Source organism: Ambystoma mexicanum, chromosome 10 (assembly GCF_040938575.1).
Source record: "Ambystoma mexicanum isolate Mex_15411 chromosome 10, UKY_AmexF1_1, whole genome shotgun sequence".
Taxonomy (NCBI): Eukaryota; Metazoa; Chordata; class Amphibia; order Caudata; family Ambystomatidae; genus Ambystoma; species Ambystoma mexicanum.
In genome coordinates, this window is record NC_090932.1 from 855521974 (window position 1) to 855538322 (window position 16349).

At 44.7% G+C, this 16349-nt stretch overlaps 1 protein-coding gene across 8 annotated transcripts in view; it reads right to left on the reverse strand.

Annotated features, from left to right (window-relative positions):
• The window catches only part of LRRC34 (leucine rich repeat containing 34), a 397826-nt gene that overhangs the window by 14818 nt on the left and 366659 nt on the right, over nucleotides 1-16349 (reverse strand). For all 8 annotated transcript variants that reach the window (XM_069618532.1, XM_069618536.1, XM_069618535.1 and 5 more), the window contains one exon: nucleotides 3757-3883. In XM_069618532.1, the coding sequence (XP_069474633.1) occupies nucleotides 3757-3883 (127 nt within the window). The remainder of the gene's footprint in view (nucleotides 1-3756; nucleotides 3884-16349) is intronic.

Genomic DNA, 16349 nt, shown 5'->3' on the forward strand with positions numbered 1-16349 from the left:
AGAAAGATGGAAGGTGCCCGAAATGCGGGTCAAAAAAACAAAGTTCTGCAATGCAGAGTTCTGGGTCCTTGCTCCAGCGGTGGTCCATGCTGATAAGCTGTTTGGAGTATAGCAATGGAGAACAACTTTCCAGTTGTGACAAGGTGGTAGCAGTTGGCACTGCACACCTGGAGAACAAAGACTGCCACAAGAGGTGGAATTCACTGAAGGCCAGGGTGTGGTCTCTGATCTTGTTGAGCGGTGGGAGACTGCTGCTACACAAGGTTTCACAGTCAAGCCAATCACCCTTACGCCATGGGAGGAAAAGGTTAGTAGGGTCCCCACATGGCTAACATAGAGGGAATAGGAGGAGCAGAAGTTGGAGCAGGCAGTTAGTCAAAGCAGCATGGTGAATATGAATGTCACCTCTGTGATGTGAATGCATATCCTGACTCCCTAGCCATGATCCTGGATGAGGAATCATATGGTTACGCTGGTGAGGCCAAAGCAAAGCTCAGAAAGCCCATGGAACTAATGCTGGGGCAACAAAACGCATGTACTTCCCATGGAATGACACCAGGTCCACATGGCTATGAAGCTACACATGTACTATTGCATCTATGGAAATGTGACCACATGCAATCCAGAGATTATTGAACACCCTGAAAACCTGCTGCTGTGTACTGTACCATGCACGCCAATGTGTGTCTAAGGATCTAGTAACCTGTGGCAGTCCTTGACTCAAGAGAACAGAGGCGGAGTTGGGTGCTGCAAAAACAGGGGGACTTAAGGACCTTTATTTTTTTGTTATTACTTTTCTTTATTCGTTATTTGTACTGCCTGATCTCTGGCTCTGCCCGAGCCTTTCGATCTTCAAACGAAAGCTGAAAACTGTTCTTTTTGAATAATTCCCCCTAAGATGCCTGTCGCAACCTAGTCAATCCACCCTTACTACCTATTACTGGTTTGTTTTGTATTCTTTGTCTGTCATGTTTCACCGCTCCTATGCCTCAGGGCCTTTGTCTCTAGCGCTTAAGAAATATATTAAATACATAAATAAAATTCAGCAATCAGGACAGGACATGGCTGTATAGTCAACATGCATCCCATAATCCTACAAAAACCATTGAGACCACATTGAAAACCAGTTCCAGTAAACTGCCTGGCCCATGAAAACGTCCCATTAACAATAAATATGCCAATGCGTGCCAACATAAATGGCAGACCAAGTCATCATCTGTCCTTGCCCTAGTCCAACCTTGCAAGTGCTACGTGGGACCTATGACAAAATACCCTGTCCATGACGGTACAGTACAAGGATGACTTCTCTGAGCAACATATAGGTGCATATGACAATAAAAACCATGACAGACGAAATTCCATTATCACATCCAGCATGGTGTGTGAACATCAGAGTGTATACATACCAATGTTCAACTAGACAACCCCCTATATGCAAACTGTGTTATGATCTGCCATAGAACAGTTGCCATGATGAGCGACTGCATTCCATTAATTCCCCAGTAAGTTCACAGGCCACCAGGGAGAGGAAGCTGGACCCAGGATCAACTCAACATGCCACAGAGACCATTGAAGTGCTGACACAAACCACCATAAACATGGCCACCACACCTGTGGCCTGACGTCACAGCACCTGCTGGAAGACCTCTGCCAAGGACACATCTAACAGTGCCTGCATGTCAGCTGCACCCACAAGCCAGACTGTCTCCACCCCTGTAGTTGTCGACACGGACATCTCCACTACCAACACGGCTCCTCATGCAACAGCTCCATCTGCAATTTGCACCCACAGCCTGCATGTCTGTGTGGAGACCAGTGACCTGTGGACACTTCAGAACACATCCATGAGGTTACACGGTCAACCAGCCTGCAGGCCCCTCCTGCTGCGACCTCATTGGCTTCACTGATTCAGTGTTAGCGTCATCAGGACACTGACAGGGGAAATGATAACTGACATGGGACCTGTTGAAAGGCATTTGTGTGACACCAAGGTCCCTGTCCGCACCCCTAACAGTGTACCCCAATACACCTGTGAAGGGTGCAGGCTGAAAAACATTAAGCAGCGCGAGGAGTGCATTGAAAACATAGCAGAGCAGCAGTTGCAACACCTGCAGACCATTAGGGATGCAGTTCAGGGATCACCCGAACAAAGGGCTAGGGCAATTGACCGGCAGTGCCACCACCTCACATTAGTGACAGCATCCAATTCAGTGGTTTGCCAGAGGGTAAGGGAACTGATGAAGGCTATATTGTTAGCTACTGAGAGCATGCAGAGGACAATGTGTCGGGCATTGCAGGATATCCAGGGGCAGACTTCCGTTACTCCCCCAGATGGCTGACTTGCTGGGAGCCCCTGTCCTGGGACCCAATCCTCTGCTGCTCGCACACAATGTGAGCAATCTGGCATGGTGAAGCAGTCACGTAAATATGAACGAAGTACATGAGACACAAACGGTATAGATAAGGGCGGAGGGAGGGCAAGTATGTTGAGGATGATGGAGCAAGGCAGACAAAAGGCAAATATGGACATGGAATGAGGAGCGAAAGTCATCTATGAGTGGATATCATCCAGTGTCCTTAAAAGAAATGCTCATTCAGTTCTTGCTGATTCGAGACGTCTGTCCCTGCTTGCCACAAGGTCAAATCGTGGTGACAAATTGTCACTGGCATGTTTCTCGTCATTCTCTGCTGGGGTTGACATGACATCCGGGGACACAATAACGTGCACTATGTAGCTGCTGGCCTGAAAGTCAGTCAGCTTATCTATTACTTGGGCTGGGAGGTGCCACACTATTTCGCGAGAAGCAGGATGGGGCAACACCCAAACTATTGAAAAGAAGCACCACCATACAGGGGAGGCCCTTAACATGTCAAGTGAGGGGCGAGTCATGCATCTAGGGGGAAGGGCATTAGGGGTTGGGGTATGTCAGGAGACGGGTTGGAAAACTTACCTTTTGCTATGGGCAGCAAAAATCCTTACCCCGACTCTGGGTATGCTCCTAGAACAAAGCTTCCCGGTCACTGCCGAAAGTGGCCATCAGCTTGGTGACAGGTACATGCAGGTGATCAATCCAGGGGCTTTACGACTGTCAGGTGGCCCTCTACCAATAAACGGGATTGATGCCTTATTTAACAGAGGCCTGTGTGTAGCATTTCTATTTCCTCCGAGTCCGTCATTTTGTGTCGCCAGGTACTGAGTGCGCATGGACTCAATATAATCAAGAGACGTGGGTGCCTGGCAACAACAGGACGACTTCTCTCACTACTTTTTCGACAGTGAGTGATGCTGGTTTCCTTGCTCACAGCTTGGACAGCACCAATCACAAGCTAGTATACGCCATCTATTGTGCACACCGCATTCCTGTTTTGAGGGTGCCATGAAGGGGTAAGGCCTGATTCTAGTGACGGTCTTTTTTGCTTATTTTCTGAAGCCTTTACATGTGGCTGAGGACAGACTTTGATTAAGTCGAAATATAGATTTTGGGCTTTTTTAAGAAGACTTGAGAGGGCTTTCACGCATAAGAGACTGGTGGTGTATGTGAATATGTCACAACTCATCAATTATATTATAATCTTCAAATGTATTGTAATTACCCAGTTGTAGCGTCATTTCTTTAATATAATGCATTTATGCAGTTGTATAGATGCTATATTTCAAATATATTCTTTCTTGTATAGGATTACACCATTGTAAAGTTTCTGCAGAGTTCCTGAGCCTATTTTGCAACACACATGTAATCTATCAAAAATACTTACCACACAACTGGCCTCGTCAAGTTTGTTGCCCCAGATGTACACATAAGAAAGTGTACTGTTGGTTTTAATTGCATTAGAAAGAGGGACGAGTCCTTTTCCAGTTATGTTGTTGCTCACGACTGCTAAGCTAATAAACAAAGGCAATGCAAAAGCAGGATGAGACAATGGCAAGAGGGAACAAAACATTAACACCAGTAGTTCAGCTGCATATAAAGGTCATTCAAAATCTGCATTCACATGAATGTTACTGTGGTGTTCGCTATGAAATCTATATCCGTATTACCAGTAATAATGTTAAAACCACTTCATGGAATTATAGTGTGTACTTATGAGATGTCTTTAGCGATTTAGAATGATGGATTGCAATATCTTACACATTGAAATAGTTTGCTGTTAGTGCATAAAAAATAATTCCCCTGAAATTGACTTCCTTTGATTAAGAATAATAGATAACTTGTTATTGCAATGGGGGCATTTTGTAACCCCTTTTAAGGGGAAACCAGCATACTTCAGAATAAATAACCAAGAGTCATACAATAAGAGGTCGGTAACATCAAAAGAGAATGGTCCAGCTTTGATAATAGTCATTCCACTCGATAAGAGAGAAAGGGTGTGAGCCTCTGTGTGCAGCTAAAGTTGGCTAGCAGCAAATTGCTCAGTACTAGCCCAATGACAGAAAACAAGTCTGCAAATACAGCAATCCCAGGCTCTACAAAAACTGAAAAGGCCATAATGCCAAAATCGTCATTACCTGTAGTTACCTTAGTTACCTTGTTACACCTGCATATAAAGATGCTTCTATCAGGTCTGGGAGTGCCCAGATTGCAAGAAGCATCTGTATCTTAGTGGTTAAACGAAAGGTTCACCCACATGTTTAATTCAACCAATCACAATGGCATCCAGATTGCACCATACCTCGATGTATTACACTTGTTTTTGCATAGCATTTCGAATGATTCATATCTGTGAACCGTACCTGTTCCCGTCCCCCATCTTGTGATAACCTAACCTCGAGTACGATACACCTAAGGTCAAGTGCCCTGGCAGCAGTAAATCATAGAACATGCCCCTGCTTTTCATGTCAGCTGCTGCAGCTGCAAAGTCACACCCTGGCCGCATGGTGAGCAGACGTTGCACCTCAACGTACTGTCTAGGGAATGCATTCACGTGCTACCATGGAAATGCACAAGATGCTTTAGTGTTCTATAAATATCCACAAAGCCTTTCTCAGATGCCAGTATTAAAGTCGTGCATATCCCGGTGTTTGTGTTTGTTGTATTTATTTCTCACTGGCCGGAATCATAATTTGTGGCAAACTCCTATTAGCTCCAACATCGGCTCCACTGAAACAAGTTTATTTATGTGTCTCAGCTACCGCAAACTGCTTGCATCCTTGAGCACATAATGAAGAAGCAAATATAACATGGGAATTAGCTATTTATCCCAATATGTCAGTTTATTGCTATCGAAATTCTATTGTTATCTATTTTCCTGCCTTGTCCTTTTCCAACTAAAGATTTAGTTAAACGTGAAATATTTTTACTTCCTTTTATTTAAAGCAGATTGTGAATTTCATGTTGATTTAAATTGTAATAGCCCCATTGTTTTCCTTTTCAACAGCTTTGTTTTTTCTTACTTCCACTGCCATGAAGCATATGTGCTATTTAGGGGTTCCTGTATGAACCGGAATGCAAGGACAGAGAAATGGAATCAAGGGAAAGCCTGGAGGAAATCGCTGATGGATTGGAAGACGTTTCCATTTGGTGTCACTGCTATTGTTGTCAACTCATGCCAACTCTAGAAGAAAATACATGTTGAGAAAACTCCACCTGCGGGGCCTATCTGAAGATATCCTCTGGCACTACGCACAACAGAGCAAGGGTGCCTTACTCGTTTGGTTCTTTGAATTGCAATGGCCCTATAGCATGAAATGTGTGGCCTTGTTCATCTACACATTCCTAGTAATGAGACAGTATGGTTTCTAATTATTTGCTGATTAACCAACTTGCAATTTATTTCAAATTACATTGTACATGTCCACCAATCTCATGTTTTTCTATCTTTGATATCTAATATTTCTTGTATTACAGTCAAACAATGATTGTTCGCATGTTACATTTTCTTTAGAATAAGTTTACAATTGGTCTGTTCACAAATAAAATCCCAACAAAACTTTTTTCTGAAAAAATATTCATTTTTTCCCCCTCGCCTATTGGTGTGGGATTTAAGTACGACTGGGAGTCACAGTCCGGAGAGTACTACCACCACAGGAACAGTGACACGAGCAAGTCCTTTGTACAAGGTCCCACCAAAGAAACATTTCTCATTGATCCTGCTAGCTACTAGAGCCATGTCTTCTCACATCATTTTTACTCCATCACCAAATTCGATGTGTGGGATCAGTTTAGTTAATTTCTCACATACTGAGTTACTAGGGGAAGTGACAAAGGCCCTCCTTTCTCAGTCAATTGACAACACAAAGGAATACTTGTTCATACGGTATTGGCTTAATGACAACAGCAGACACAGTGCCTAGAGCTGGTCCCATTAAAGAAACATATATCATTGTCATCCTGCTGACCACTAGAAACACGTCTCCTCGCATTATTGTGATACCATTGCCAAATTCAAATTGTAGATTGTGATGAATAATTTAGCAAGGATTAGACTAGGATGTGGGGTCCACTAGTTCTGGAGGAACCCACAAATGTGTATGTTTGAGAAATAAATGGAGGAAACATAGCTATACAAGCTTCTATGAAATTCCAAAAACCACACACACAAACGTGGTTTCTGTCAACAAATGTACTGAATACGGCTTCTTTCAACAATGGAATGTCAATGATAATGTCACTCACAAGCAAATATTCAACTGACATCATTTTGATACCACCTCTTGCTTCGAAGTGTAGTGTGACAACCCAGGATGTGCCGCCACTGCTTCCATAGGGGCAGACCCTTCCCATGAGGCCAGGGAGGTGAGGCTGCTACCCGATGGTCCCCCTGGGGGTGGTATTCAGCAGCATGATCCCATGGGGAGGGAAAATCCCTATGGGGCTAGTGACAACTTTTTGGGGAGAATGTGGTATACATACAACATCCAGACCTCTCCTTCAACCCTGCCCTCTCTATCCCTACCATCCTCTCCCATGTGTTTCTGTAGAACTACCAAGATAGAAACCACTGAGATGGGGAGGAATAGGCAGAAGTTGAAGGAACTAATGTGTAACACCACAGAGACGAGGAAGAGCTGCACAGCCCTACAGGATAGACCACAGAACCAACCTGAGTCATCTAGATAACAGGCATCAAGTAAGACGAGCCTAGTGATAAAAAGGAAGGAAGGACTACTAGAAGGGGTAGATCCTCCCAGGCAGAGCCGCAAGCTTGGAAGCCGTCTGGATTGGGGCAAAGAGGAGGAAGGCAAACGTGATGCAGAGGCAATGTCCTTTTCCGGTTTGCAGCCAGCAGACGGAAAAGAGAGCTGGAGGAACAGGAGCAGAGTGGAAGCAAGCCCTCGAACCACGTGACTGTGGTGGAAGACTCCAACCGCCCAGCCTCTACCACTGCTGAGCTGCCACAGAAAGAGAACAGCCTGTGGAAGAGAAAGAATGTGGGAAACAGAACAGAGCAACAGGAACGTTCCTTGCCTGGTGAGAAGCCCAGGAGCCAGGGTCTGGGACCCATCACTGCAGAGCCACCATGAACAGGGCAGAGCCCGCAAGAGAGAGAGGATGCAAGGAACCAAATGGAGCTGCAGGAGCACTCTATACCTGCAGCATAGACCTGAAAACGAACCCGAAGGCAACAGGGTTCTTGGGGAAAGCAGGAAAGATGTTAGAAGCACAAGGAAATTATCTTAAAGAGAGTGAGCCAAGAGAATACCTGGCAGGGTATTGAAACAGGTTGACCAGATACAGAAAATAACATAAGGGTCTGGGAGCCACAACCAAATAGGGAGAGAAGTATAATCCCTCTTCCTCAGCACATACCTGGCAGGGGAGGGAACCAGGTCTGGAAACAGGGGTCTGGTACCCCCACACAAAATAAGCCTGGGAAAGGCCAGGGGAAGGGAGCCATTCCCCCATCAGCTGTTGGACTGGTGCATAAGCCTGGGAAAGGCCAGGGGAAGGGAGACATTCCCCCATCAGTTGTTGGACTGCTGCATAGGCCCGGGAAAGGCCAGGGGAAGGGAGACATTCCCCCATCAGTTGCTAAACTGCTGCATTAGCCTGAGAAAGGCCAGGGGAAGGGAGACATTCCCCCATCAGTTGTTGGACTGCTGCAAAAACCTGGGAAAGGCCAGGAGAAGGGAGACATAGCCCTATCAGTTATTGGACTGGCATACAAGCATGAGAAACGCCAGGGGAATGGAGGCATTCCCGCACCAGTTGCGTCTGAACTTTATTTTGAGGACTCTCAACTTTATACAGTGAATGTTTTGATCCCCTGTCCAGAAGAAAGGGATCATTCTCCTGGACCAAAGAAACGTACTACTACAATTTATAGTGTAAGGGGAAGAGTTAGGATTCTGACATAAGACTGTGGATATTTTACTTTGGACATTCTGACAGACCCATCAGCATTTTAGTTGAGGCAGGGAAACCCCTCTTAGAAATAGGGCAAGATAGGGTTTTCTTTTCATTTATATTTTGAATAAAAGTTTTTGCCAATCACCATGCCACCACTGTGTCAGGGTCCTTCTTCTACGCCCTTACAGTAGACATAGCATTTTGTCATTCAACATCACTGTGTCTCCTGCGCCCAATTATCCAACCGGTTTAAAGGACAACCCATTCTGTATCTGCCCTCATTTCCCATATACGCCCCTGATCCTAGGTTATTAAATTAATTTACTATCCAAAAAAGACAAATGCTCTACTTTGTAATTACAAAAAGATTGCTATCTAGTACTTTGTCTTCAATTCTGAATCACTCCTACAATCTTCCCCATACAGGTATTATAAGTCTTTGCTCATGTTGTGTTGATATTCCTACTGATAAACTATTGATTTTTGTCCTTCCTTCTTTCGTTCTGCATTAAGTTTGTAACAGTTTTTTGAAGTTAAATATTTTCATGCCACAGCATAATGTGATTTAAATGCCCTTTTTTCCAGAACTCCTTTTCTAAAATAAGCTGCCTTCCTGTATTGTGATGAGATATCCCAAATGTACTCATGCAAGGACACGGTGCGGTGCAAAACATTTTCCCAAAGACATGTTGTTGGTACTACAATGGCTGATCCTCTGCAAATGTGTGATTTGGCAGATTTAAGAGGCAATAATGTTTGCGTGCGCAGCAAGCATTTGTTCCTCTGAAATATAGGAATCTTCTCAATTGGCAAAAAATCGGTTGTCTGCTGTATTTCAGCATACACATGAAGTGAGTATAAAGTAGAACAATGCTTTGAATGTAATATGCTTTATACATTTCTATAATATTATACAACATGCTTCAACTTCGACATCGACTACTGTCCTCTGCTATGTCTTGAAGAGAGCATGTGCTCCACCCACAAATAAGGTTATAATTTTCATTTAACCTGATTGATGAAATATCATTTACTGTGACACTTATGTTCTGTGCATTGATTGTCATCAGTGATTTGATTTGTATTTCTTACATTTCAGCTTTCGTATGTTAGTATTGTTATTAGAGATGCATGGTAACCCCTCTAACTACCACTGTTCATAAGCTTGACCTTTCACTCTTGGCCTATTTGCTGTTATAGCTAGAGCAAATGGAAGGCCTCTCAAGTACTGTAGGTGAACCGACAGACGGATACTTTGCTTGATCCTCAGCTAATCCAAGCAGTCTTTTGTTGCGAGAGGTGTTGGGTCCTCAATGGCCTTTCTATGTACTTTAAACATGTCATTTTGTACTGGCTGTATGGTGTCTATGATGTTGCTTTTATCGTTTTCTTGGCCCACTTTATTTATTGTCAACAGGGCCAAACAGTGAGATGCAGTACTTTCCCTGAATCCACAGACACATCGCTTACCGGACAGGCATGCTATTTCACAAAGACAGGTTTTTTATTTTGATACCATTCTGCATGTTGATACTTGATAAACACTTTTCTTCTAGCACTAAACATTTTATTGTCTATGTCATATGCTATGTTTGATGCGATTCTGTTTTGTCTTACGATAAAATTATGTCATAGTCATTGTTATTGGTCTATTTTTATAATCCAAGGAAATTGTCATGGGCATATTGACAGTTTTATGTCCAAAACCCACCCATTGAAAGCTGCTTCCAAAAAAGCTGATTTTTTTAGACCGATTTGGAGCAGCCTTCAATGGGTGGGAAAAGCTTTTTTCTTACCCCCACCAATCCCCTGGCCTCATAGTCTATCTCTCTGCACCAGCAACTTCCCTCTTCTGGGCTGCGGAGGAAAGGCCTTCGAGACCCTAAGCAAATGTGTGTGCAGCCTGGCGTGGTGATTGGCCTCAGTGGACTGTGGGCAATGGTGTGCAGTCTTTTATGTCCACCATCATTCGATCACGGGAAAAGACAATACCGTATTGCCACAAACTGATAATTTTATCTATACACGTGTCCATGACTATAATCGCAACACTTCAAATTCGGTGATGTCAACTTAACAAACCCTCTCTACTGATTGTGTGTTATAAGTCGAAGATATTACAACTTACATTTAACTTCAAAGCACAAATTTCGATATTTTTTATATTTGTATATTTTCATTACAATGTCTTTGACACGGGAGACGCATGTGACATCGTTATCTTTCCCAGCATCATTGCAGACCACTCAAGATGCACAAACAGGACAGTGTTGATTTGTGTCTTTTCCATGGATCTTTATGCATATAGAAGTGGAAGATGAAATGTCATCATAGTTTCCTTTATCTTTTAGTGACAACTTCGTTTTTTTTGGACATCCCAGTTGATTGCCCAATATTGAATTCTTTCACAAATGTACAACTCAGTTTTTTTAATGTTGCATAAAAATAATTGCTTTGCTGTATGATTTTCATGGGTCTCTGAAATATTTGTAGATGTATATATCACAATGACCGTTGATATGTTAATTTGTGATATTTCTTTTTCCTTTTTGTATCAAAGTGAATCATAGGCATGTAGGTTTTATGTTGTGATATGTTGCCTGATTCTTTTTTGCCAGCCTTGTTTACTGGTGTAATCAATATGTAATATAGTCTTGTCCATCTTCATCACAGTTCAGAGAAATGAAAACATTACATCATCTCTGTTATTCGTTTCATTTGGAATGGCCCAGGGTGAGCAGGTATGCATTTCTCTTTAGGCGCTCACTCGCATCATCATGCATTTCACCAACGAAGATGGTTGTGCTCTCTAGATTGATGGATATCAACAAGACCTTTCCATTTGTAAATATTGATTTGCATCATCAATATGTTTATTTTTGTCACGCAGACAGACACTGTTGTGCTTACTTTTATGACAGGACACTACTGAAGGACAACAAGGTATCAAAATGAAAAAGTGTTAGCAACACTGTGCAGTCCAGCGGAATTACCGCCGTATTAGAAGGTGATATGAGCATGCACAAAACATCAGTGGTAACGGTAATTCTGTCAGACAATTACTGCCAAACACAACTTCGGACGATGATTCTGACCATTTCAGGTGTAATTAATGTTACCGCTGGGCACGTCAACAATTAGTGGCTGCAGAATTACAACCGGTGGAATTACATCTGGTGGAAATAGCGTCTCAGTGGGAACGGGAAGCATGGCGGCAGGCATCTTTAAAAATCCTATGCCTTCTGAATCCCCCATTTCCTTTTGACATCTGAATACAGGAGTAACACAGAAGATGTCACATGAGAAAGCCAAAGGAAAGGTGCCAGATATGAGGATACGAAAGCAGAAATCTAGTGAGGCTGTGGTGTATGTCCTCACAGATGAGGTCATGGCTAATGCTGATGAGCTATATGGCTCAAGGCACAGGAAAACATCTGTGCAGAGGAAGGTTGCCATCTGGGCCAGCAGTTGTGACAAGATGGCAGCAGTGGGCACAGTCCCACGGGAGAGTGAGGATTGCTGCAAGAGCTGGAATGACCTCAAGGCCCGGGCGAGCAGCCTTCTGTCGAAACACAGGATTGATAAATCTGCCACAGGATGCGTCACAGTGGAACCCCTTGTCCTGACCGCATAGGGGGAGAAAGCAAGCAGAATCCTCCATATGGATGGGATTGAAGGTGTTGGGTGTGCTGAAGTCAGAGCCAGCCACCAAGGTTAAGCTGGCGAGTATGAATGTCCCCTCTCCCATGATAATCCACTGACCAAATGACCATCCCATGCATGTGTCGCTCAGCATAGATGGGCTCAATGGACAGGGGACTGTGCAACCACATGGCAATGCATACAAAGGCAATGCCACCACATGCGTATGCAAGGGAAGGATGGCAACTGTGAGCATATACCCATGCACTGTAGTTGAAATTTGTGTGTACGGTCAAGCAACCATGAGAAGCACCCATGTGTGCTGGGAAAGGCCAAGTGCCAACGTGACCTCCCAGCACCACCACATGTACAAGCCACATCACCAGCCCAACAGGCAATGAGCCCATGCATATGGTGTGTACACTGTGGAGAATCCTGCAGATCCCCCACTAAAACCCTGCCTAAAGTCTCCTCCCTGGTGGCCAGGAGAGAGTAGACACGTCCTGATCCTAATCCTGTGGATGGTGTACTAGAAGTTGCTAAAGTCATGAAGAGAACACACATTGCCCAATCCAGTAGACAAAGCCTTGAATACCATTGTTTTAAGATTGTTGACACTGTGGTAAATCCAGAGTCCTATGATATAAGGGTGACAAGGCTATCCAAGGCTGGAAGAGTGGCAATACAGCTTTGGGGTAACTACTGGAAACAAGAAGGTGTACATGAAGCTGGGGAAAGGAGTTGGGTGCTTGTTAAAGAACTAATATTTAATCTGTGGCACGGAGACTGTTACAGTTGAGATAGAGAATCAGTCTGAAATTCAAGATGGATTTTGTGGTAGCTGCAAGACAGATAGGAAAGGCAAGGGAGCTGCCCTTTCTCATCACACAAGACAGAAGGGTGCCTTGCCAACCTGTAGAGGTCGAAGAGTCTTGTTTAAGTTGCCTAAAATATCAAGTTGCAGCAGAAGCAGTAGAACTGGTTACATGTCTTTCTATCGAAAACTTTCCATCGAAATAAAAATGCATCGAAACCTATGCAACGAAAAAATGTGCATCGAATACATTTTATTTCTTGGGGTGTCCACCCCTCAAGCCCAGAGGCGTAGCCAGGATTGTCTAACAAGTGGGGCCTGAAGCTAATGTAGTTGGGCCCACCGCAGTGACATTAACATCTGTAAGTGCCCACACAGAGCTGCTGAGTGGGCATTTACAGATTTAGGCAACGATGGACCAGTGTCAGAGATTTGAATGTGATACGTTTCTTCATTGCTAACCAATGAAGATCTTTTATGTCACTTGTTATATGTTCTCATCTGGATTTGCCTGAAATGGACCTCACAGCTTTGTTTTGTATTGTTTGACAATGGTTGATGCATTTACTGCTAGCTCCCGAGAGCAGGGCATTTCCATAGTCGAGGCGTGACAGAATGTTGGCTAGAGCTATCGTGCCACTATTCTGTTTACTCAGCAGCGGCCTAATGCGGCACAAGAGCCTTTGATAATATTGGCAGTTGCGCTTGAGGTAGGATATTTGGGCTTCTGCTCCTAGCAAGGATTTTCCTAGACTAGGTAGGGAATTCCCTGGTAGAGTAGGCTTAGTAGGGTTTTGTTTGCATTTCTTTGTTAAAATCAAAAGTCAAATACTGATAAAACTACAAGCTGATGTCCGCCTCGCATTACCAACCCCTCACAGCACCCTCAGCAGACACTACCGCCACCTTGCATTAGCCATATACATTGGCCTGCAATGGATCCTGACAATCAGACCACGTGTGCATGATGACGTTCCATCATGTAGTATGAGTGACTTGCAAGCTGACTCACAAGTATGTATGATGATATACAGCATGTCACTGTCCACCCAACAGGTTCACAGTCGATTCAGGAAGAGGATGCAGGGCCATCTATGCCACACTGTAGGGCCACTGGTGCAAGCACATCAACCAGCACCCCTGCACCTCCCAGCAATGGGAAAAGCAGGAGGAAGGGCAAGAGGGAGGCACGGGGCCAGAGCCCAAAAGCGCCATGCCAGCTGCAAGAAGTGGAGACACTGCCACAATCCCCACTATTGAGCCAAGTGGCGCAACCACCAGCAGTGCACATGCCACTGATGGCAGCACAACACACATAGCTGAAGGTGCTGCACCCTCGGCAGCTGCAACTGTCATGCCACAGCTGGTCCCTGTGGTTGTATCTGAGGAGCCAGATGCAGCCAATGGTACCCATGGATCTACACCCACCCATCTGCCCCCTTAGTCCCCTTCGTCAACTGAGGCAGACAGCCAGGGACATGTGTAGTGTGACCTGGATATGAAGGGTTACACTGATGCCAGTGGACCCTGTGACACATGTGACGGGGGTTATGGGTCCCCTGCTTCGGCCGCAGCCCTTGCATAGCCCACAGCCCATTGCACTGCGTTCCAAAGTCAATCTGGGGGAGGCTGGACACGATGGAGCGGCGGCAGATAAATCTTGAGTCCATAGTGGATACACAGGTACAGCATCTCCAAGCTATCCGTGAAGCGGTGCAAGGCGCCTCATGGAGGATTGCAAGGTAATGGACTGGGACCAATGGCAATCATCAATGGCAACTGCTGACCTAACTGTTGTGGGCCAGAGAGTGAGAGAGCTGACAGAGGACATCTCAGAACTTTCTGAATCAATGCAGTCCAGCATGCTCCTGACCCTCCACCACATCTAGGGGCCTGGAGTCTGACCTATCAACCTCAGTCACCACCACAGAGGGATCATCACGTGGCAGCCCACGACGCAGCTCTTTGCAAAATGTGGCCTATCCACAGCCAAAACCGCCTTGCACAGGAAAGAGGCCAAGGAAATAATATTGTTACTTCTTGACATATTTCACCGGGTATGGGGGAGGTGGGTGCGCATGTATGTTCGGGATAGGGGAAGTGGCTGCGTATAGGTGTTGGGGATGTATGTTAATTACATAATGAGGTGTCGTCACGCCTTCACCAGTGCCTGGCGGCCGTGGGGGAGTGGATGGGCCTAGATTGGCTGAAGTTGAATGGGGACAAAACAGAGGTGTTGGTGGTGTGTTCTCCTCCTGACCCTTCACTCTGGATCTTGACCTTTTGGTCTTCTTCCCTGGGTTATCTTCCTGTTCATACAGCGAAGGTTAAGAATCTGGGAGTAATTATGACTGCCAGCCTGTCTATGGATGCCCAGGTATCTTCTGTCTGTCAGACTGGGTTTTTCCATCTGAAAATCTAAAACAAGTTCTTCATCTCATACCACTTGCCCTGCGGTCACTGGTGGTGACTTCAATGGTATCCAGTCGGCTGGACTATTGCAATTCTCTCCATCTTGCACAGCCCAAGGATTTGATTCTCCGACTGCAGCGCCTTCAGAACTTTGCAGCCCGGGTGGCGACAGGATCACACTTTGGTGCCCATATTTCTCCAGTCCTGCGCAGTCTACATTGGCTACCGGTTGCCCAACGCATCGAATTGAAGGCACTCTATATTGTGCATCGCGTTCTGCATGACCAGGGGGCGTAGTACCTTCGTACTACATTTTTACGATATCTTCCAAAGCGCTCCCTGAGATCTGAGTCGGCTGGCTTGCTCTGTGTACCACCTTTTTGGCATTCCCGGATTGGAGGACGTGCCTTCTGTATTGCAGACGCACAGTTATGGAACAAGCTTCCTGCCGTATTGAAAAAAATATCTAACCATCTGGCCTTTAGGAAGGCTTTTCTTGTAGACAGTTCTATGGGAAATGATGGCAAATTCTGCTTCTTGCAACAATGAGGACATGACCGTTTTGCATACTATCCTGCACACTGGCTGCGTAGCTCAGCTCTCTTTGAATGCATTCGGATTTTCAGGCCTAATTTGAAGTGAACGTGGTATTTAGCTAAATGGCACACAGTGGAACCCTTTCTAATGAAAGATGGTTGCCCCTGTAAGGGTTAGAAGAGTTTTTCTATTACGTATTTGGCAACTGTAAGCGTGCAGAAGTAAGGTTCAGTCTCAAAGGTGACATCGTTTTGGTTATAAACCTTTATTAACCAGTAAAAGGGTTGGACAAATTGCCTCTCTGTCCCTAAAACTAAGAGGGGTTTCCTTGCCTCAAAGAAATCTAAGGAAAACGCCAGGATGTGAAATAAATAGCCACTGTTGTGTCCAATAACCGTGCTTCTCACCCTAACACTAGTAACTTTAATCCAATGTTCAAGGATGCTATATTCAGAACTAAAGTGATGGTGACAGTTCTTGCCAACAAAAAAGTTCCCAATGTCTCGGGTTGTCAACAAAAAAAAAGTGTTCCTTTTCCACAGATCAGGAATTATGTCTTTTCTCCTGGATTCCTTCTTGTTCTATTTGACAGGTTAGGAGCTTGTCTCCTCCTTATGTGGTTTCCTTTACTTTGCAAAAATAACACACACAAAAGC